This window comes from Dipodomys spectabilis, unplaced genomic scaffold (genome assembly GCF_019054845.1).
Source record: "Dipodomys spectabilis isolate Male_0828 unplaced genomic scaffold, ASM1905484v1 ptg000644l, whole genome shotgun sequence".
NCBI classification, from domain to species: domain Eukaryota; kingdom Metazoa; phylum Chordata; class Mammalia; order Rodentia; family Heteromyidae; genus Dipodomys; species Dipodomys spectabilis.
In genome coordinates, this window is record NW_024871321.1 from 473968 (window position 1) to 497189 (window position 23222).

Below are 23222 nucleotides of genomic sequence, written 5' to 3' on the forward strand. Positions count from 1 at the left end.
AAGGCAGGGGTGGGGGACTGGGCCTGGCGTTCATGATGTCCCTCCAAGGCCCCAGTGCCACAGAGGCCAGGGGCCCACAGAACAAATCCCATCACCTCACTAAGACAGGCTCACGACTGCCGTCCCAGCCGCTCAGGAGGATCGTGGTTCAAGGCCAGCCCGGGCAGGACAGCTCTGAGACTCATTCTTTTTTAAAATTTTATTGTAAAGTTACACGAGGAAGGCCACGGGTACATTTCGGGGGGGGGGGGGGAACAGTGTTATTACCCCCTCCACAAGAATGGGGAGAGGGAGAGGGAGGGCTGGGAAGGGAGAGGGCGTTGGCCAAGAACTAGGGGTCCCATGGCAGAGCTATCAGTCAGGGCCCTCCCCCCACCTCCTCTCCCTCTCCCCCTCCTCCCCTGCCCCACTAGACGAACTGTTAAATCCTTAGAGCCAAGGCTGCAAAGCCTCCAGGCTCAGGGTTGGATCCCAGACTCCCTAAAAAGTGCTCAGACTGGTTCCCAGACTTGACTCTGACAGAGCCAGCCGCAGGCCCCTCTCCTCCCAGCCCGGCCTGGAAGTGGGGGGGCTCTGACATCTCCTCTGCTCCCTCTAGCTCCTCTCTGCCCAAGAGTAGACTGGGCAGTGGGACAGCGCCCAGGCCCCGAGTTCGAGGCCCAGTAGTTGTCAGGGGAAGAGATGGCGACAGACATGCAGGATGCCTAGCGTGTTTCACAGCTGAGATTCGGGCTCTTCCAGGACCCTCGGGGCCCTGGGGGCCATGGCTGCTCTCCAAACCCAGCCTGTTCCAAGGCCGCCATCCTGGTGACAGAGCCACTTGAGGAAGAACTCAACAGCCACCAAGACTCTGGGGGAAAATCCCGGCCCTTCTCCCCGGCACCCCCCCCCCCCGCTGGCCACTTCAGGGGTAGAGAGCCCCAATCTCTCCCCATCCTCCACCCAGACCTGGGTTTGGCCTGGCCTTGCAGGCTCCAAGCCTTGGGTTCCATCCCCAGCACTGCGGCTCACACCTGTAAGAGACCCCATCTCCACACAAACCCTTGGACATGGTGGTGTAGAGTACGTCTACCATCCCGGCTGGAGTAAGAAGTACCGTAGGAAAGCCACCGTCCAAGCTGGCCCAGAAAAAAATAAAAACAAAGAAAAATGAAGTTCTATCTCCAAAAATAACCAGAGCTGAAAGGGATGGAGGCCTTCAAGGGGAAGCACACTTGCCTAGCAAGCACCAGGACCAGAGTTCAAATCCTGGTACCACTTAAGACAAAAAGAACACCAAAACGAAGAGCACCAGGCTGGCCCGGCGCAGCCTGTGAAGAGGGCCAGCCTGGGTCCTCACAGAACATTCCAGAAACTCGACTTGAAAGGCCAGCCCCACCCCCACAGTCACCCATCACACTCGATGGCCAATTAAGCCAGAAAAAGCAAATAAACACTCCCAGTGAGCCCCGGAGGGCAGCGCGGCGGCTAGGCCTGCGGGACACAGGGCGTGGGGTGCCCGGCACCCCGCTGGCCACTCACCTGCCTGTGCGCGCACACACACACGTGGAAACGCTTGGAAAAGCCTGTGGAAAAGCTCTGTGGGCAGCTAGGCTCCCTGGGTCCCTGCCGGGACTAAAGAGTACCGCCAGGACGCCTGTCTCCTGCCAGGAGTTCCAACTATCATCTCCACCACCATCACCACCACATGGCTGCCAGAAACTGTGAGCTGCCAACGGGCAGGACCCCTCCCCTCCCCTCCCCCCGTGGGTTACCTGAGCACCCCCTCCACGGCCACCCTAACGCAGGCTGTTATGAAGGCACAGTTGGTGCATGCCTGTAGTCCCAGCTTCTCTGGAGGCAGAGATCAGGAGGATCACGGTTCAAGGCCAGCCTGGGTGAAAAGGTCACAAGACCCCCTCCCCCTGAATCTCTACAAATAGTGCAGTTCTCACCTGAGACCTCAGCTCCACCCCGGGCTCAGAAAAACAAAATCCTACCTGCTTAAAAAAAAAAAAAGCCGGGCGCCAGTGGCTCCCGCCTGTCATCCCAGCTACTCAGGAGGCTGAGATCGGAGGATCACAGTTCAAAGCCAGCCCAGGCAGGAAAGTCCGTGAGACTCTGATCTCCAATGAACCACCAGAAAACCAGAAGTGGCGCTGTGGCTCAAGTGGTAGAGCACCAGCCTTGAGTGAAAGAGCTCAGGGACAGCGCCCAGGCCCTGAGTTCAAGACCCAGAACCAACCAAAAACAAAAACAAACCACTGAGGCACAAAAGCCTCGGGTGGGCATCCTGCACAGCTGGCATCGGTGCACCGGGCCTGGCGGCGCTCACCTGTAATCCTAGCACTCAGGAGCGAGGCCGGCAGGCCATCCCACGGCCGCAGCTCCAGTCTGTTTCCCCTGGGTTTGGACGCCTGGACTGGCTGGCAGAGCTTGAAATCCGGGCCCCTTGGGCAGCTCCACGCAGCTCAGCCACCCTCTCATGCATGCGTGCCCGAGCAGCCAGTGACCCCACACAGCCCGGGCCACTGTCATGTTCAGGGTTTCTGTTAGCATCCAGTGGTCACACACAGGGATTCCACTGAGATTTCAACCACACTCAGCCTCGCTCGGTGTCAGCTTCCGGCCCTGGCCCAGCAGCCAGGACAAGGAAGGAGGGAGGAGAGAGGCTGAGGCCGGGCAGGGCAGTGCACACCTGTAACCCAAGCCCTCCAGAAGCCAAGGCTGGAGGCTGGGGACTCAGCGCCAGCCTGGACTGAAGCGCTGGTCGGCCAGCCACTTGAGCGGTTCAGAGACGTTTAGCAACTGACTTAGGCCCACACAGCATGAGGGGCCTGGCATCTAGACGCCTTCCCTAGGGCTGCTGGGCACTTGATGGCGCCAACAGGGGTCCAGGGCTAGGGGCAGAGGCGGGCAGGCGTCTCCCGGGCCCGGGAGGGCCGCCAGCACAGCTCCGGGGACAAGCTGGTGTCTGGTGCAGTTTCGGTGCATTCCTGGGCCAGGTGAGGCTGGGAGGAATGTCCCCCGCCTTGCCCTGCCACCCAAGGGCGTGACTCACCCCCATGCCAGGCCCCAGGGGTTCTGTGGGGGTCACAGCTTCCCAGTGGCAGACAGAGCGCACTGAGAAAGGGCTTGGCTGGGAGCCAGGGTTCTGGAACATTCTTTGTATTTTTGAGACTGAGACACTGCCAAAGACGCCATACTCCCTGCAGACGGGAGGGGACGCCCCTTCGGGGGGGCACAGTGCTCCCTGCACAGTGCTCGCTCGGGCCGCTGGGGTGGGGCTGTCCACACCCAGAGCCTCCGGTGTACACAGGGACAATGGCACTTCACGGGAGGCCACAGGTCCTGCATGGTCTGCACTACACACAGCTTGCCTCGGTGGAGGAGCCGGACCAGAGATGGGGTGGTGAGGGCAGGGGAGGCGCTGGGGGCTGTCCCCATCCGTGGGGCCCGGTCCCTCTCCTCCGCTGTGGACGATGTCTAGAAGGCCCCACTCAGGGCTCCCACGGCCATGGGTCTGGGCGTCCTCACTCGGTGCCCAGCCTGCAGAGGCCCAAGACCTGGCCAATTCCTCCTGCGCACCCTCAGCCCGGCCTGGACGCAGACGGCCACAGCGGGGGTGTCTGCACCCCTAAAGACAGCGCAAGCGCCCTCTCCCCACATCTCCTCCCAGGGCGCTTCCTGCAGACAGGCGGGCGCTCCACCTCGTGAGCCACAGCGCCACTTCTGGTTTTCGGGTGGTTCATCGGCTGGGAGAGTCTCACGCACTTTCCTACCCGGGCTGGCTTTGAGCCACAATCCCCGCATCTCAGCCCGCACAGGACTGGGAAGACCCTCCAGACCATCTTGATCTTTGCTGAGGATGCTAAAGAGTAAATCATGGTCACCTCGGATAAACTGAGGCCCGACAACGAGCCGTCACCGTCACCGCTAGCCGCCGCCGGCCAGCGCGCTCAGGCCCTGGGCACAGAGTGCAGGACGCGTGCCGTGGAGAAACGGCTGGGATTTATTGTTCCACGCGGCCCCACGAGGCCCAGGGCCGGAGAGCTGTGCTCGCCGCATTCCTCGGGTACCGGTGGGGTTGGCACAGGACGGGGCGATGCTCTGGGCCGGGGCCCAAGCACAGAGCCGGGCCCCGGGCACCGACGCCGCCGATCGCCGACTCGAGTCCACGCACGGGCGCTGGGCAGGTACCCGGCACCCACGCAGGTCCTGGGAGACCGGGCAGAGGGCCTGCTGAGGGCCCAGTCCTTGCGCAGAATCCACCAGAATCTAGCGGCCCTTCCGCTTCTTCATCTTCCCTCCAGCCACCTTGTTCCTGACGCCAATGGCAGCCTCCGTGTCGTCGTTGTCCCCCGCCTCCTCCCGGGCTCGCTTCTTCTTCTCCCCGTGCTCCCTCAGCTCCTACAGGAAGCGGAAGGACACGGCTGCACACCGGCTCCGTCCCCCCCACCGTCACTTCCTTCCCAGGCTGCCCTCCCCCACGGCAGGGCCCCAGCCATGCCGGACCCAAGGGACAGGCACAGAGCCACACTTGGGTGACAGTGGAAAGAGGCCGACGTGCCCTGCGCGCCACGGATGCGTGACCGAGTTCTCGGGGAATGAGAAAGAAAAGATCAGTCGAGGCACAAAGGAGTGGGCGTTGTGAGGAGGACGGAGCAGAGGGAGTGTGGGGCCCACGGCTGTCGTCACACGCCTCGGGAGATGGAGGCAGGGAGGCCCCGAAGTTCAAGGCCAGCCTAGGCCACATAGCAAGACCCTGCCTCAAAGCAAAAAGCAACGACCTCTACTGGTGGATGCTCAGCCCTCCCGCACCCCACTGCACCCCACGGCGGGGACACAGCCAGGGCCCAGCAGAGCTGCACTAGGAAAGAGAATCTGCAGTCAGAGTAAATACACCCGGGGCAAAGGGCTGAACTGTATGTAGGTCCTGAGCCCAACGGTAACCTGCGTGTAAACGAAGAGAGCAAAACACCAAGAGCCCCGCACGCACTAGCAACTAAACACATGCAGATCCTGCCGCTTCTGCCTTTAAACAAACCAGCCACTCAGCGTCCCCTGGGCGCTGGGCCCAGAGCCCTTAGTTGGGTGGTGGCTGCTCTCCCCAGCCCCCCAACTTTACCAAAGGGCCTCTACAGGCTGGGGTGTCGGGTGTGCTATTCTAGGGTAAGGAAAGCGCAGCTCAAGCCCGCTTCGAAGCCAGCCGGGGCAGGAGAGCTGAGACGTCACAAGGAATCTCCAAAGAGCCAGGAGTGGAGCTGTGGCTCAGGTGGAAGAGCGCCAGCCTGGAGTGTAAAAGCGCAGGGACAGGGGGCAGGACCAGCACAAAAGTTAAAAAAATAAAAAAGAACCCTCGCTCCTGGGAGGGCAGCCTGTGAGCAGCTTCTGCACTCCCAGGGCTTCTGGAACCTTCCTCAGAGCCAGCAGCACCCTGAGGCCCCTGTGTGACCACACACCCTCACTAAGCCCTGGCTCAGGGAGGCCAGGGAGCGGGGGGGCTCCTGGCGGGAGACCAGAAGACGGGCAGACTGGCCGCCAACACCGCCACCAGCCTGGGGCCCTGGACTCAGCGCGGATGGGCGCATGAGCGCACGTACACACACATGCACGCACGCGCACGCACACACATGCACGCACGCGCACACACGCACACACACACGCACGCACCATCCTGGCAAACCGCTGCGCCTCGGTCACGCGCTCGGCCAGCAGCATGACCTCCTCATCCTGTGTGGGGAAGGCGGGCAGCTTCTTCCCGATCAGGTGCTCGATGCGCTGGAAGAGCTCCACGTCGTACCTGGGGAGGGGAGGAGCGGGCTGCCACACACACCCCATCCCCGGTGCCCCCTGCCCCAGGAGCCACACTGTGAGCGCCGGGTCTCACTGCGCAGCCCGGGCTGGGCCCGCCCGCTGGGGTCCGGGACTACAGGGAGGAGCCCTGGCACTAGCTTTGCTGTGGCTTTCCCCAGCCCCGCCCGCGTGAGGTCTCGTCATCTCCACCACCTCAGGTGAGGAGGGTCCTGGGGTCACTCACTGCGTGACGAAGGTGATGGCTTTCCCCGAACGCCCGGCCCTCGCTGTCCGGCCCACGCGATGGATGTAATCCTGGAACGAGGGGAAATCAAATCCACCACAGCCTCTAGCCCTCTGGCAGCCCAGGCCACAGGACAAAGCCACCGTGTCCTTTCCCGCCAACCTAAGCCAGTGCTCGCCTCTCTTTTCTAGAAAGACCCATCTAGGAAGCAGAGCTGCAAGGCACGTCACAGGACGTCATCTCTGCACAAGGGGCAGCGGGAAGCAAGGGCCGGCCTTGTCCACCCAGCGAGCAGAGCTGAGCTGCGGGGTGCAGGGGGCTTGGGGTACTGGGGACATGGGGTCCACGGTGGCGGCTCTACCTCCCTAGGGCGCCCGGCCATGTGGGGGTGTCCTGGGGGTGCGGGGGACGGGACACAAGGGTGCAGGGCGCACACAGCAGCCATGGGAGTCAGGCCGGAACGCCAGGACCCACCGAGACCCGAGCGGCTGCTGCTTCTCCTTCTGCCAGTCCTGGGGCTAGAACTCAGGGCCTGAGCTTTTTTCATTCAAGGCTGGTGCTCTACCACTTCTGGCTTTCTAGAAATTCATTGAAGATCACAGAGTCTCACAGACGTTTCCTGCCCAGACTGGTTTTGAACCACGATCCTAACATCTCAGCTTCCTGAGTAGCTGGGATGACAGGCGTCATTTCTACAGGGAAGAGCCTGACACGCCCTAACCGAGGGTCTCTGGTGAACGCACTCCCCCGATGCCTCTGTCCCGAGTGACCTCTACCAGATGCGGCCGTCAGAGCTGGTGGCCGTGAGCGAAGCCCTTTCGTGGGTCTGGGCGCTTGGAGCGCCCAGGACGGCTGGAGGCAACGAAGGAGGGCAGACCAGGCGGGTGGGGAGGGCGCGGGCAGCCACTCACCTTGGAGTGGGTGGGGATGTCGAAGTTGACCACCACGTCCACGTGGGGGATGTCCAGCCCCCTGCTGGCCACGTCGGTCGCGAGCAGGATGGAGCGGGCCTTGGCCTTGAACTTATTGAGGGACCCCAGGCGCTTGGTCTGGGAAGAGAAACAGTGGGGAAGGGGGTGAGTTATACAGCTATATACCACCGAGCCGCCACACTCGGATCAGAAGCGAGTCGAGTCTAGACAGGGCGCCATGGAGCAAAGCAAACACGGACACCACAAAGCCACGAAGCCTCCAGTGTACACAGAGAGCCATGTGCAGCGGCGAACCTGCCCTCGCACCCGGCTCTACACCACAGGCCCCGCTTACCTGGCTCATCTGCCCGTGCAGCAGGATGGCGGTGCAGCCTGGGTCCCCCCCCCCCCCCGTGCGTGACCCCACACGCCCTCCCCGCAGCCGCGCTCACCTGGCTCATCTGCCCGTGCAGCGGGATGGTGGTGCAGCCTGGGTCCCCCCCCCCCCCCCGTGCGTGACCCCACACGCCCTCCCCGCAGCCGCGCTCACCTGGCTCATCTGCCCGTGCAGCGGGATGGCGGTGAAGCCCAGGTTGCGCAGCAGCAGCGCGGTTCTCTGCGTGTTGTTGCACGTGCTGCAGAAGATCATGAACGAGTTGCCGGCCAGCTCGTTGAGGACGTAAACCAGGTAGGTGTCCTGCGCCACAGACCCCAACACCTCGTCACCACGCCCGGGGATGCCCGGCCCAGCGTGCGTGCGTGCATGTGTGCATGCGTGCGTGTGTGCGTGCATGCGTGCGTGTGTGCTACGGCCAACCGCTAGACCCAGGGCCTTGGAGAAGCCCAGGGATCACAATGGGAGAGGAAGGAGAGAAGGAAGGCTGGAAGGAAGGGGGGAAGGAGGGAAAGAGGAAAGGGGGAAGGGAGGGGAGAAGGGAAGGGGGAGGGGGCTCGCCTTGAACTTGGAGGGGATGAACAGGTAGAACTGCTGCAGCTTCTCCACCGTGTGGTACTTGGACGACACGGCGCACCTCACGGGGTTCTTCAGCGCCGCTCGCTGCAGCTTCTGCACCTGTGCGCAGGGGCGGGGCGAGGAGGTTGGCACGGGCCCCGTGTGCACGCTCACTGGCGTGGGCTCGGCCAGCCCATCCCCCGACATCCGGGGCCCTCGGAGAGGACTCTCACCTTCTTGGTCATGGTGGCGGAGAAGAGAAAGGTTCTCCGGTCACGGGGGATCACCTTGAGGATCTTGTCCACCTGAGCCAGTGGAGACATGAGCGGATGCCGGCCGTGCGCCCAGCCGCAGGGCTCGGGGTCATGTCCCAGGGCAGGCGTGGAGGGCCAGCTCCGGAACTCACCTCAGTCTCGAAGTCCATGTTTAGGATCCGGTCCGCCTCGTCCATCACCAGGTACTTGAGTGCCCTCAGGTTGAAGCCTTTCGTGTTCTCCAGGTGGTCAATAAGCCGGCCAGGAGTGGCTGCCCGAGAGGAGCAGCAAGCCCCATCAGGAGGGCAGAGGGAGAGCCGCAGGGTCCCAGTGAGGGCGACCCCTCCGTCCCCCCCGCCCCAGATGAGCATGGGTACCCTCCCCCACTCACCGATGACCACATGTGGCTTCTTCGCCAAAGCCAGGGCCTGGGCCATGGAGTCGATCCCGCCCACGATCACGGCTGTGGACACACAAACAGGACGTGCATGGGCCTCATCTCCTCCACCATCCACCCAGGACCCCTAAAACCATGGCCTGCAGCCAGCCATGCCCCCCGCCCTTAGGGCTGACCACGGGTGCCCCCTGTCCTCCACCACTTCCAGCCCTCCTTGGTTCTCACCGCACTGCACCCCAATAGAGGAGCCCAGGGCCTCGAACTGCTCCGCGATCTGGAAGGCCAGCTCGCGGGTGGGGGTGAGCACCAGGGCGAACAGGCGCCGCGGCGTCTCCAGCAGCGCGTTCAGGATGGGCAGCGCGAAGGCGCCCGTCTTTCCCGAGCCCGTCTCCGCCAAACCGATGACGTCCCGGCCTGGAAGACCAACACCCCCGGGTCTGCAGGTTGCAACCAGGGCGCACAGCCCTGGAGCCAACCTCTGCCAGGCCAGGGAGACGGCTGCATAGCTAAAACGTGGCTGTGCCGGCTCGGCGGCTCACGCCTGCAATCCCAGGTGCTCGGGAGGCTGACATCTAAGGATCACGGTTCAAAGCCAATCTAGGCAGGAAAGCTTGAGACTCTCATCTCCAATAAACTACCAAAAAAATGCTAGAAGTGGTGCTGTGGCTCAAGTGGCAGAGCGCCAGCCTTGAGCTGAAGAGCTGAGGGACAGTGTTCAGACTGAGTTCAAGCCCCATGATCGACAAAAAAATTGAAAAAAAAAAAAACCTGATCTGTTCTAGACAAGCTGGGAATCGAACACTGGGATGGATGGACGCACAGACACACAGTGACAAAGGCTTCTAGGCCAATCCAATGCAAAGGAAGGCGGGACTTCCTGCCCAGAAGAGCAGGGGTCACAGAAGCAGGGTGTACTAAACATGCAAGTAAGCAAAAGGCGGCAGTACCTCTGGTAAGGAAACAGCGAGGAAAAAGGAAGATGGTCTAAGGGCCTCACAGCCAGAGGAAGAGCGGGGAGGAGGGGCAAAGGGGGGGGGAACCCCTAGCCACCCATGGGGAGGCTCACTCTGGGGAGGAAAGGGCCACGCTGGTTTGGACTCCGGGATGGGAAGCCCAGCGGCTCTACCACTTAAGCCACTCAGCCCTTTTTTCCTCCATTATTTTTCAGTCTCATGGTATTTTCTTGGGCTGGATTTGAACCATAATCCTCCTGCGTGAGCTTCCTACACAGCGGAGGTGACAGCCATGTACCACAGGGCCCAGCTCGGTTGAGGTTGGAGTCTTACAACTTTTCCCCTGGGCTGGCCTCAAACCACGATCCTCTAGATCTCAGCCTCCCAAGGAGGATTACAGGACTGAGCCACCACGCCTGTGAACTGTGGATCGGCAGGGATCGTTTGCCATGGCTTGCCCTTTGGGGTGTTTTAACCAGGACTTCCCTCACCCTGCAAACCCACAGATCCCTTCCACGAGGAAGACAGGAAGTAGGCTCGGTTAAAAACCGGAGAGAGCCTTTTCCAGAACCCTCATCTCCAGATGTTTATTCCGCCAAGAGCGCAGGGCGAGCTGACAGCTCGGCGGGGATCTGCAGGGCCGCGGGGTGCGGACGTCCACCCACCTTGCAAGGCGAGAGGGATGGCTTCCACCTGGATCCTGGTGGGCTTGGTCCAGCCCAGCTGGTCGCAGGCCTCGCACAGGACGTCGGTCACGCCCTGGGAACGCGGGGCGCGCCTTCAGCCGGGGCCGGGACCCGCGAGGACGGTTCGCGCCCCGGAGCCCTACACCCGGCGCGCGCGCCATCCCGCCCCCCGCCCCCCCCCCCCCAGCCCCGGCCCCAGCACACGCGCATGCGCAGCGAGGGCCGCGAAGGGGCCCGCACGCCTCCAGCGCACGCCACGCCCCGAGCGCGGGGGAGACGCCCGCACCAGCCGCCTCCGTGCTCACCAGATCTTTGAACGTCTGAGCGCCCTCCTCCGTCTCCCCCTCCGCCTTCTCCACCACCGGCCCCGCGGCCTCGGCCGGGCAGTCGCGCTCCTCGGACGCAGCCATCTTGTCCACAGGCTCCGGAAGCGGATGTCGGCCCGCGGGACGCTGGGAGATGTAGTTTCAGCCTTGTGAGGCGGAGGGGGACGGGGAGGAGCCGTGTGGGAGCGCCCCCTGCCGGCCCGCCGGGGTTTTGCAGCCGCCCCGGGAGGGCGGGGCCTAGGGAAAGGTGCGGACCAATGAGAGGCTGAGACGACGGCTACAATGTGCACAATGTGCACCGTGCATACAATGTAAACAGTGTACACAGTATACACAGTGTAAACAATGCACCGTGTAAACAGTGTACATTGTGTATACAGTGTATACAGTGGACTCCGTGTATACCATTTTTACAGTGGATACCGTGTATGCAGTGTGCACTGTGCATACAGTGTATGCAATGTGCACTGTGCATACAGTGTATACAGTGGACACAGTGGACACTGTATATACGGTATACACCGTGTATGCAGTGCACACGGTATGCACCATGTATACAGTGGACACCGTGTATACGGAGTACACAATGGAGGGGTGGGGTGGCTGCCAAGTTGGGGGCTTCGCTGAGGCAGCAGGGTTTCAGCTGAGGAGCAGGAGAAGCCCTTTTAGGGCCCACTAGAGGCGCAAGCGTTCACACCTGTCATCCCAGCTATTCAGGAGGCTGAGATCTGAGGATCGCAGTTCAAAGCCGGCCTAGGCAGGAAAGTCCATGGGACTCTTTTCTTTTTCTTAATTTTTTTTTTTCAGTCCTGGGGCTTGAACTCAGAGCCTGGGCACTATCCCCAAGCTTCTTTTGCTCAAGGCTAGCGCTCTACCACTTGAGCCACAGCACCACCTCTGACTTTCTCTGTGTAAGTGGAGCTGAGGAATTGAACTCAGGGCTTCATGCATGCCAGGCGAACTCTACCACTGAGCCACCTGCCCAACCCCTTGACTAATTCTATGAAGGAAGTTTCTTATCCAGGAATCTGTAATGCCAGCCCTCAGGAGGTTGGGGCAGGAGGAACATGAGGTGGAGGCCAGCCTAGGTCACACAGCTAGATTCTAACCCTGACCCAGTGATTCCTGAAACCTGCGACTTGAACTCAAGGTGTGGGTTGAGTGTGAGCAGTGGTGTCTGTAAACATTATGTTGTGGTATAAAAGCATGGGAGAACCACGCACCCCTCTCCTCACCACCCTGCCATGGCTCCCCATCATTTCCCTGGCCCCAGCCCCCTCCCCTGCATGTGCCTGGGTCTTTGTCCTGGGGTGGTGGTGCAATCATTATCTCCACCTCCGGACACAGAGTAAACAAGAAACAGGGAAAAGCCAGGGCCACCACACATGACTAATCCCCTAATCCGGGGAGACAGGGGGATGGCGGGAGTCTGGGGAGACAGAAAGGCTTTATGTAGGGGGTTCCCAAGCCTCCGGACGGCATAATCCTCCTGCACACTCCCTTTCCTGCCAGGGACGGGAACAAGCCCCCGACTGTCCACGCTAATCTCACCCCAAGCTGATTAGGCACCTGATCAGGAATCAAAGAATATGAAGCGTGAGCTGGCCAGCACCAGAGTCTCAAAAGCAGACAATGCAGGGCAATGCAGGGCCCAAAACGGGCTAGATTCCCCTCAGTCAGAAAGTGCTAGAACAAAAGCATCCGCCCCCCACGTGGAGGACCCATGCAAGACAGGGCGCCAGGCTCTACCTCAGAGGGTGCTGCCCACCTTACCTTCATGGAGTTGGGAAGTTGTTTTTTTAAAGTTTTTTAAAAATTATTTTTACTTTTATTATTTATTTACTTATTTTTGTCCGTTGTGGGGCTTGAACTCTGGGCCTGGTCGCTGTCCCTCAGCTTTTCAGCTCAAGGCTGGCTCTGTACCACTTGAGCCACAGCGCCACTTCTGGTTTTCTAGTGGTTTATTGGAAATAAGAATCTCACAGAGTTTCCGGCCTGGACTGGCTTTGAACCCTGATCCTCAGATCTCAGCCTTCTGAGTAGCTGGGATGACAGGCGTGAGCCCCCGGCACCCAGCTAAAATTATTTTTTTTTATTATCATTAAGTAGTTGCTTTTTAAAATCCTTTTGTTATTTATTTTATTACTATCATTAAGTAGTTGTACAAAGGGGTTTCCATTCAAGATGTCCATGAGGAAAATGCATCTTTTCTTTTCTTTTTTTTTTTTTTGCCTGTCCTAAATCTTGAACTCGGGGCCTGGGCGCTGTCTCCCCTCCTTCCCCTCCCCCCCCACCCCCAACACCTCAGCATCAAACACCCTCAGAAAGCATCTACAGAGCCAGGCCCCTGTGGCTCACACCTGTCATCCCAGCCACTCGGGAGGCTGAGACCTGAGATATGAGGAACATGGTTCAAAGCCAGCCTGGGCAGGAAAGTCCATGAGACTAATTGCCGATTAACTACCAAAAAGCCAGAAGAGGAGCTGTGGCTCAAGTAGTAGAGTGCCAAACACACACAAAAAGTCCACTGCCAGTCACCAAACTGTTCCTGCCATTTCTCTTCTCCCCAGGCCCCTTCAGAAAGTGACACCATCCCATCCGCCGTGCCCGAGGGGGAAACTGAGGCATGGAGCGATAAGGAGGCGCCTCCAGACTGAGCTGGCCTGGCTTCTGTGTTGACTGAAACCGTGAAGGAAGATATTGGGGATCACGTTTCAATAAACAGTGGGGCAGACACGTTCCATCGCCAGACAGAGCCAGGGAGGATCGTGTGTCACCAAGGACAGGCTCCCCTGAGATTAGCGGTGACAGTCCCCAACCCAGCCCTGGCTCCACAGCCCCAAGGCCCGTCCTCCACACAGATGCTCCAGGGGTCCGGGAACTGTGTGCAGCTGACTTGTTCAAACGGAGAGAAGCTGTGCTGGGAAGATGATGGTTTCTCAGTAAATAACACGCAGCCTAGGACTCCAGAGAACTCCAACTCCTGCCCGTCATCCCAGCCACTCAGGAGGCTGAGATCTGAGGATCACAGTTCAAAGCCAGCCTGGGCAGGAAAGTCCATGAGACTCTCATCTCCAATGAACCACCAGAAAACCAATAGTGGTGCTGTGGCTCAAGTGGTAGAAGGCAAGCCTGGAGTGAAAGAGCTCAGGGACAGCGCCCAGGCCCCAAGTTCAAGACCCAGGACAGACAAAAGAAAAAGAAAAAAAAGAACTCAAACTCAAGCCCAGTATTTGGAATCAGGGACACATGGGGGTGGGGAGAGAGTGAATTGGTAGGGAAATTGTTGCAGATTTGAGCCAAATAACGCAGCCACCGGCTGCCTGTGCCTTTCTCCAACGGAGCTGGAGGAGGAGCTAAGAAGATAATATGATAATATTCAAGACTTTGTAGATAATAAATGTGGTCACCACTGCCCTGGTCTGTGGATGGTGCGGGGTGATAAATACATTCCTGACAGGGAAGTCGGGGTTAGGTTTGCCACAAATGACTACAGTTTGGCTTCACAGCTGTATTCTGTAGCCATGGAAATGAGGGGGGTTTTGGTGTCTATGTCAGTACTGGGACTTGAACTCATAACCCTAAGTTTATTTGCTCCATGATGGCGTTCTACCACATGAGCCACAGTTTCACTTGCGGCTTTTGGGTGGTTCACTGGAGATAAGAGTCTCACAGTCTTTCCTGCCCGGGCTGGCTTTGAACTGTGATCCTCAGATCTCAGCCTCCTGAGTAGCTGGGATGACAGGCATGAACCACCCCGGGCTCCTTGCTTCAACCATAATAAAATCCTTCTGCTGTGACAGGAGGGAGAGGAGCCGTGTGATCTCCGGGGAGGACGGGCCTTGGGGTTGTGTGGATGGGATCTTTGTTCCTGCTGCCAGCCAGTCAGCCTGGGACTCTTCTGGAGGCCTTGCAGCTGCTGTACCCAGTGAGTTGTATTTCAGTCCGATCTGATTAGGCCTGGCAGGTAACAAACGTTCCTTTCCTTCCAGAGGCCTGGCGGGGGAGGGGCGGTAATGGATCCCCTTTCCCCCTCTCCCCCAGACCTCAGAAAATGCATGGTACTGAGCATTCAGCACCTACCATTCAAATAGCTGCTGTGTCCTGGGGAGGGGGAATTCCCCTGGGTCCAGCCCCCCCCCATCCCTGTCCTCATCTCCTGTGCCCCCCCTCTCCCTCCCCCCCATCACCCCACCCCCCTGACCACACTCAAACCACACAGAGGGTTCTGTTGTTGTTGTTGTTAAGGGAGTTGTGGAGATAAGCCAGGATCCAATCTTCAGTTCCCCTCCTCCTCCGGTGCAGTTCCCCCTCTGGTCTGCCTGTGGGCTGTTGGGGGGGGGGGGGGGGGGAGGTCACAGACCCAGCAGGTCACAGAAGCCCCTCCCCCCAGCTGCCTGTGTATAGAGGAGGAGGTGTGAAGACCTGGGAGGTGTCAAAAGGCCACCCACAGTGGCTCACCCCTGTAATTCCAGCTATGCAGGAGGTGGACATCTGGAGCACTGTGGTTCCTCTTGACCAACAAGCCTGGCATGGTGGTCCATGTCCGTCACCCCAGCTATACAGGAGGTTGTAGGTAGGAGGATCATGGGCTGAGGCCAGCCCAAGTAAACGCTATCCAAATAATAACAATAACAACAATAATAACTAAAGCAAAAAAAAAAAAGGTGGCTATGAGCTGGGTGCCAGTAACTCACATCTGTCATCACAGCTATTGGGGCGTCTGAGATCTGAGGATCCAGGTTCAAAGCCAGCCTGGGGAGGAAAGTCTGTGAGACTTATCTCCAATAAGCTACCCAGAAAAAGCCAAAAGTAGAGCTGTGGCTCAAGTGGTAGAGTGCCAGCCTTGAGCAAAATAGCTCAGGGACAGAGCCCAGACCCTGAGTTCAAGCCCCAGGACTGGCCAAAATCAAAAAAGAATGCAGGCATCCCAGGTCCTGGGTCTGGCTGGCCACACGGCACCCACAGCCCTCCCCCTCCCCCATCATGTGTGAGGTTTCGGTGTTGCTCTCAGTTCTTCACATGCTGACATTTTTTGTTTTACTATTTTTTTTTTTGTCAGTCGTGGGACCTGAACTCTGGGCTGGGCGCTGTCCCTCAGCTCTTCAGCTCAAGGCTAGCGCTCTACCACTTGAGCCACAGCTCCACTTCTGGCTTTTTCTGCTTATGTGGTGCAGAGGAATCAAACCCAGGGCCTTAAGCATATGAGGCGAGCACTCTACCACTGAGCCACCCCCCAGCCATATGCTGACAGTTTTGCCCAGAGAAGAGCAGCACCAGAGCACGAAGCACCACTGAGGCACTGAGGGACTGCGGGGACCAAAGAGAAGGAGTGGGGGTGGGGGGGGATGGGCTAAGGGACCCCGAAGGCCCCCAGGGAGGGAAGGCTCCCGGGCCTGCCTAAGCCCCACCCAAAGAAGACCCCTAGGCCACAATCTGCCAATCAAAGGCTGGGGGCCCAGTCCAGCCTCCCCGCTCTGACCAGCCCCGCCAGGAACAGGGTGCTTGTGCCCCATCCTGTTTTCAAAACAACAACAAAAATCCTTCAGATACTTCTTTTCTTTTTTTCTTTTGGTTGGTCCTGGGGCTTGAACTCTGGGCCTGGGTGCCATCCCTGAGCTTTCTTGCTCAAAATTGGCGCTCTACTGCTTGAGCCACAGCACCACTTTCGGTTTTCTGGTGGTTTATTGGAGATAAGAGTCTCATGGCTTTTCCTGCCTACCTGACTTGGAACCTCGATCCTCAGATCTCAGCCTCCTGAGTGCTTGGGATGACAGGCGTGAGCCACCAGTGCCCGGCTATTATCTCTCTTTTGAAGTCTCCTTCCAAAGGTGAAGAATTCATGATTTTCCCAGGTGTGGTGGGGCATCCCTGCAATCCTGTAATACCAGCACTTGGGAGGAGGCTGAAGCAGGAGGACTAAGTTTGGGGTCATCATGGGCTCAAAAGAAAAAAACAAGACAGAGAGAGGGAAGCAAGGAAGGAAAAAGACAGAAGGAGGGAAGGAAGAAGAGGGAAGGCAGGCACTGGAATGTGGCTGGACAGTGGAGTACTTGTTTAGCATGTGCCAGGCCCTGGGTTTGAACCCAGCACTTCAAGAAACAAAAAAGACAGGAACTGTTGTTGGCTGAAAGTTCTGTGTCCCTTGAATCTGGTCAGCCAATATAAGGGAAAAGTGATAGTTCTGAACCCCACGAAGAGACAGCTCAGCATTCACCCCCAGATGCTCACAGCACGCCCCCCCCATACCCCATGGAGGCCAGGAGCCCGGCCTTGTGGCTGTGGCCGTGGACACACGCATGCACACACACATATATACACGCACACACATGCACACATGTATGTGCACACACACACGCACATATGTACACACATGTGCATATAAATACACACATGTGCATATACAGCACACACGCACACACGTGCACGCATATACATACATGCGCACACATACACATACGCATGCTCATATGCACACGCATGCACACATAAATACATGCATATGCACATACACAGCACGCACGCACACATACGCGTGCACACATATACATACACATGCTCATATGCCCACATATGCACACAGTATGCACACTCCTCGCAAGTCTACAGGGCTCAGCGAGGCCTGGGGCTGGATAGAAATATGCAGGAAAATGAACAGCCGCTCCTTCGCTGCTGCGATGAATGTCCGCAAAAGCAGAGAATGAGACCTGAAGAAAAACTGGGCCCCAGGATCAAGAACTTGTGACGCTGGCAGGCACCGGTGGCTAGCATCGTTATTCCTAGCCCCTCAGGAGGCTGAGATGGGGAGGACTGCAGTTTGAAGCCAACCTGGACGCAAACGTCTCTGCGATTCCGTCTCCTGCGAACCAGAGAAAAGCTCGAAGTGGACGAGCGGCCCGGGCAGCAAAGCGCTAAGCGAGAACCAGCGAATCAGCGGGGCTGGCAGCCGAGGCCCCGCCCACCCACCAATCCCGAGGTCCCCGTGGCTGCGCGGGGCGGAGCCTGCGCCAGAAGCCCCGCCCTTCTCCCAATCCCAGGAAACGAGGGCGGGGCCTGGTGTCGAAGTCCCGCCCATCCTCCCCTCCCCTGGGAGGCCAAAGATCACGTCACGTGGTCCAGGGCGCGGTGTGTTTTTTGTTTTGTTTTGTTTTTTAAACAAGAAAACCAGCGGCAAAAAAAAAAAAAAAAAAAAAATTCAAACCGCGAGCGCGCGCGCGGGTCCGGGAGCGGCGGGGCGGAGCGGGGCCGCGCGCCCCCGCGTCGTCTTCCCGCCCCCCGACCGGGCCTCGGGTCCACCTTAAGTGCGGGCCGCCGCCGGGCGGCCCGACCCCCCACTCGGCCCCTGGGGAAACCGGGAGGCCCCGCCCCTGGCCCCGCCCCGCGCCCCAGGGGGAACCGAGAAGCCCCGCCCCCAGGCCCGCGCACGCGCAGCGAGTGCCCGCCCGGCCTCGCCAGCCGCGGCCGAGCGCCGGGAGCGGGCGCCCAAGTGCGGGGAGCAGCGGTACAGTGCCCACCCGGCCCGGCCCCGTCACGACCCCGGCCCCCTGGTCATCCGGGGCTCCCGGACCCAACATGATCTCCCCGATCATCCGGAGCTCCCACACCCAACACGTCCCCCCTCGATCATCGGGGCTCCCCGATCATCCGGGCCGCGCGGGTGGGGATCACGGCGTGTGGGGCCCGGGAGCCGGGGCGGTGGTTTCGGGAAGGGGGTCCGGATGCCCCGGGACAAGGCTACGCCCCCATCCCACCCGAATTCCTCCCCTTCCCACGCCCGGATCCGTGGGGGCCGTGGGGCCCCCGGATGACCTGGGGGGTAGTGGGGTCCCCAGAGGGGGCCGGCTGTGACCTCCCGCCCTCCCCAAGGGCGACTTCTATCTTGCTTTTCGTTGGATGCCTTTCCATTTTCCCTAGAGAAGGCAGCGGTCAGGGGTCAGCCAGGTAAAGCTAACCTTAAGGCGCTTGGTGGCTTCTTCTTTTTCCCTTTAGATGAAGAATAAAAATGATCTTGGCTGCACGATTTGGTATATTCTCAGCAACTAGGTTTTTGGGGACACGGCGACATCTAAGCAGGACACCCAGAAATGGGGGTTTTTACCCGGTGACATTTGACCAGGAGGCCCCAGGTGAGTGTGGGCGGCCCAGGGCCGCGTCTGGGGTGGGGGTGCTCTGGCTGGGTAGGGGGCAGGGGGCAGGGCCTGGACAGGGAGGGGGTAGAGGGGCAGGGGGCAGGGCCTGGACAGGGAGGGGGTAGGGGGCAGGGGGACAGGGCCTAGGCAGGGCCCCGCCGGCCGCTCTGTTCTCAACACCCCTGGACGTCAGCGACTTACTTTCATTTTCAGTCCACCGTGGCCGGGGCACGCCACTCTGCTAAGAAGCAGTCTAACTAGTGCAGACTCCACACTGCATTCTTACTGGCTTTTCTGCTTCAGGAGCTCTGTCTGCAGGTAAGGGAAGCAGCTAGTGCTGATTATCTTCGGACCCCCGTTTTTGTTGTTGTTCGCCTGTTTGTGTAACAGTCTGACCTGACAGGGTGCATTTGAAAGCAAGTGCTTCGCTGTCCACTCAAGTAGCTACAGAAGTTTTCTTTATTGATTGCTTGATGTGTAACAGTAATTGGCATTTTTTCACATATTACAAAAAAAATTATACTTGGCTCAGTATGCAATCTTTTAAGCACAGCCGTATTATTTAACAAAAAAATGGAAGTGGGCCTAGTCTGCCCAGAACAGCATTTACAAATGCACACAACTTGCCACTTTGGCTTGTATATTGGTTAGATTCTTTTTTTTTTTTTTTAAAGAGATCTCTTTGTAACATAAATAAGTTAGTATAATTTTTCAGTGTCTTTACAGTTATGTACAGGTCCACTGGGAGTGAAATGATTTTGTCTCCTACAAAAACATGAAGGCACATATATAGAGCGCCATCCCTGCCCTCCTGAAAAACGTCCACACAGCCGCCTGCCCGTAGGCAAATCAAACAGAACCAGGAGCATGGAATGGAAGATTCTTTCTTGTGTGTGTAAAGGTACAGAGCTATAAAAACTGAGGATAGCTGGAGTGGAAAGGAAACTAAAATTTCCCCAACGAATTTGGCAAGCGTATAGAAAGAGGGTCAGTTGTCAACATTCAGAATTCCCACGTACACAAACACACCCCAACCAGATTTTATGCCTCCAACTACCTGGCTTCTTACCAAACTGCTGGAAAATGAAGGGGTGGCTTCCAATTTTAAAGGCACACTAAGGCGGACTTTTTGTTGTTTTCAGGCATTTGCTGCTACGTAAAAGGACTGGAAAACCTCCCAGGTCCCACATGAGAGCAGGATTTGTATACAAATACAGAGCCACTCTCTGTAAGCCAGTGTTCAAATCTTGATTTTTTTTTTAAATGAAGTCTCAGATTCTCACCCCAAAAGGGCCATGATTAAATCTTTAAGGGAAAACAGACCCTTCCCCCAAATTGCTTCTCTGCAAGTCACGAATGTTTTTTTGTCCTTGCTATAAATGGAAGCAAGATCTCCACCCCCCCAACCCCGCCCACCCCCCCTAAAGTTTTATGTGCTACATAAAAAGTAAAAACTATGTACACAGGTAGGACAAAGAAGCAAATAAGGCAAAACCTAATTGCATGATGCTACATCCCAGGCTGGAGGCGGCGGTAGAGCCTCTCAAGGCAGAAGAGGCCGGTAACTTAGTGTTCCCTGTCCACTCTTGTTCAGTGCTTATTTGTGAGTCAGCGATATGTCTCAAAAAGCATTCACAGGCCTCTTCCAGGCTTGAGCCGCCATGTTTCTAACAAGGAAACATTTCTTGATTCTGCAAAAGAAACAGAGGAGGAAGAAATCAGGGAGAGGTTGCAACAGTAGCCTTCATTTCCAGTCAAGTACATTCTTTTTTTTTTTTTTTTTTTTGCCACTGGGGAGTTTGTTTTAAAACTTGTCTAATTTCAAATCTTCCAGTCTTTCATGTTTTCTCTCTCTCTCTCTCTCTCTCCTGGGTGTTGCTTGAGCTGTGGCTGGGCGGGCAGGCCATCCTGCCCGGACGTCCAGGGATGCGGGGAAGACGTTTCTTGGCTGTGGAAAGGCCAGGGATATGGCCAAAATATTCCTAAACCACAGGACAGCCTGGTAGAACCAAGAACAGTTCCTCTCCAAAGGACGGAAGTGCAGAGGGGAAGACCCCTGAAGAATCTGGGATCTGGAGTCTGGCGCCCAGGGCTGTCGCCTGAAACCCTACTCAGGAGGCTGAGCTCTGAGGATCCCCGTTCAGAACCAGGCTGGGCAGGAAACCCATGAGACTCACCTCCAACAAACCACCAAAAACTTGAAGGCCAGCTGTGGGTCAAGTGGTAGAGTGCCAGCCTTGAGCAAAAGAGCTCAGGAACAGTGCCCAGACCCTGAGTTCAAGCCCAACTTGACACCCCCCCTCCCCCACGAACCTGGGTAGAAAATTCAGATACTTAACACTTTAAAGTAGCCTAACTGCCTGACTTTGAATAATGCTCAAAAACATAACCCATAAAAGACCTCTGAAGGAAAATTCTAACTTCCCTTCTTGAAAAACATTCTAATTTCCTGTTCCTGTGCACAGCATACTCATGCAAGTTTTTACACAGGCCTGAGGGCCGTTTCTGGTTTCTAGTATTCAACTGGCACCACCACTCACAAAACATCTCCAACAGAGCCACATTAAAATCCGGAGGGGACGCGGCTCTGGCCAGCTAGGCCACAAGTGGCAGAAGTCAACAGGATGGCAGGGGTCCACCTTCTTGCCCGACCTCCTGTTGGGATGGAGGGTCTCCCTGGGCACTGGGAGCAGCGCTGAGAGCCGCCAGGTGTGGGTGGCAAAGAAGTCCGGGAGGGACGACGGGGTCTACCCATGTCTCCGTGGCCACTCTCCTCACAGGGAGTCGCGAGAGGCTGCTGAGAGCCTCTGAAAAGGAAAAGCAGGTCGCAGCCCTGGTCCACGGGGTTCACACGCTGTCCAGACCTCGGTCTGATCACCTCCGACGGCACATCAACTTGGGGCTGAATGATTCCAGTGACTTCTGCCGGTGCTGAGGAAAAGCTTCCCCTCGGTACGGGCCTGTCCCCACCTTTGCCATCATCCCCCCCGGCCGCCCGGCTGGCGCGCTCGGTGGGGCCTTCCAGGGGCGACCCCCGGGCTGGCCGGTCCGACGTCTTTCTGCGTGGCAGTTCCAGGGCGACCCGGAGAACCGCGGAACTTCCCCAGACAGCTCTCCCTCTCCCATTTTAATGCAGATTCCTTCCTTCCCCGCACTGCAGCTCACCGGGTGCCCCGCCTGGCCCCACTTGCGGGCTAAATGCTGGGGTTCACTCTGCAAACACGAGCTCTGGGGCGCCCCGGACCCCGTGTTTCACGGGGGCCTGGCTGTTTCCATGGGACGCCAGGACTGAGGCGCAGAGCCCCGCGGGGCCCGGGGCCGGCGGGCGGCGCCTCGGGGTCAGCGCCCCGCTCTGGGATCAGGACGATCCCCCCCATCAGCGCACCCCGGGATCAGCGCGCCCCGGGTCGGCCTCCGCCGGGTCAGCGCGCCCCGGGATCTGTCCCCCACGCCCTTACCCAGTCTACGTCGTGGGCCTGCGCGGCGCTGGCTTCCTCGGGGTCCGCTCCGCGGGGCCCGCGTCCGCGCTCGGGGCGCCGCCCGCCCCGGCCCCGCTCTCCTCCCGGTGCGCTCTTTTGTTCTGGGCCGAGGAACCTGAGGCCGAAGGGGGGGGGGGGAAGGGATGAGGGAGGGAGGGGAGGCGGGGACGGGGCGGAGACCGGCTGGGATCCGATCTCACGACCACCAGCACCCAGGGCAGGAGAGCCGGGTCTCACCAGCCAAGCGGTGTCCGCCCAGGGACGGACAGACACACGAACAGCGGACAGACGGACGATCACTGGACGCACACCGCACAGCGGACAGCCAGACGGACACCGGACAGACAAGACACCGCACGACCGGACGGACGGAGACTGGACAGACACCGCACGGACGGGCACCGCACGGACGCGCGGGCCGCGCCTCACCTTCCCCGGCGGGCCGCTTGCGGGCGGCGGCGGCGGGCTCGGGCGCGTCGGGCGCGGGCTCCCCGGCGCCGTCCCCCGGGCTGGCGGGCGCGGGCGCGGGGCGCGGGCGCGCGCGCGGCGGGCGCAGGTAGAAGTCGGGCAGCGCCCCGCGCTCCACCGCGCGCCACTCGAAGCGGCCGTGCAGCGGGCGGTGGTTGCGGAAGTCAAAGTTCCAGCGGCGGCGGCCGGCGGCCTCCAGCTCCCGGCGGTGCCGCTCCAGGTCCCGGCGCAGCTCCTCGTGGTCCACGGCGCCGAACAGGTTGCGGCAGGCCGACGGCTTGGGCGGCGCGGGCGTCCGCGCGTCCGCGCGCTCCAGGCGCGGGCTGCCGCCGGACACCCGCACGTCCGACATGGCCGCCGGGGCCGCGGGGCCGGCGCGGGGCCCGGGACCCGGGACGGGCTGCGGGCCCCCGGGAGGGCGCGGGGCGCGCGGGGCAGCCCCGGATCCGCGCTCCGATCGGCCGCCCGCGCGCCGACCCTGGCCCCGTCCGAGTGCGGGCCGCGCGCGGGACGAGGCGCCGCGGGACGAGGCGCTGCGGGAGAGCCGAGCCGGGCCGAGCGGCGCTTGTTTTCCTCAGCACCCCAACATGGCGGAGGACGGGGCTGACGGCGGAGACGCGGGCGGACGCGGGCGGCCCCGTCTATTTA

At 59.3% G+C, this 23222-nt stretch overlaps 2 protein-coding genes and 2 long non-coding RNA genes across 5 annotated transcripts; 1 reads left to right on the plus strand and 3 right to left on the minus strand.

Moving 5' to 3' along the window:
* Positions 1 to 3973: 3973 nt before the first annotated feature.
* Positions 3974 to 10583, minus strand: Ddx47 (DEAD-box helicase 47). Its single transcript, XM_042671570.1, has 12 exons — positions 10478 to 10583; positions 10152 to 10245; positions 8759 to 8947; positions 8528 to 8599; positions 8289 to 8407; positions 8116 to 8187; positions 7886 to 8002; positions 7481 to 7627; positions 6931 to 7068; positions 6020 to 6090; positions 5653 to 5782; positions 3974 to 4389 (listed from the first exon to the last, which is right to left on the minus strand). Exons 1-12 carry the CDS (start codon positions 10580 to 10582, stop codon positions 4258 to 4260), a joined length of 1386 nt encoding a protein of 461 aa, XP_042527504.1. The 5' UTR covers position 10583; the 3' UTR covers positions 3974 to 4257.
* A 7365-nt stretch (positions 10584 to 17948) lies between these two features.
* Positions 17949 to 18939, plus strand: LOC122101248. Of its 2 annotated transcripts, none has more exons than XR_006146344.1 (3): positions 17949 to 17999; positions 18488 to 18624; positions 18841 to 18939. It is a non-coding gene; the product is annotated as an uncharacterized LOC122101248 (long non-coding RNA). The 2 variants fall into 2 exon arrangements; XR_006146343.1 differs by having other exon boundaries at positions 17960 to 18155.
* A 129-nt stretch (positions 18940 to 19068) lies between these two features.
* Positions 19069 to 22571, minus strand: LOC122101240. The gene is made up of 3 exons (XR_006146342.1): positions 22536 to 22571; positions 22086 to 22221; positions 19069 to 20318 (listed from the first exon to the last, which is right to left on the minus strand). It is a non-coding gene; the product is annotated as an uncharacterized LOC122101240 (long non-coding RNA).
* Positions 22572 to 22581: 10 nt separating this feature from the next.
* Positions 22582 to 22926, minus strand: Cdkn1b (cyclin dependent kinase inhibitor 1B; the record flags this gene model as incomplete). The annotated part of the gene is made up of 1 exon (XM_042671576.1): positions 22582 to 22926. A coding segment is annotated over exon 1 (345 nt), but the record flags the coding sequence as incomplete, so codon positions are not given.
* Positions 22927 to 23222: the final 296 nt, after the last annotated feature.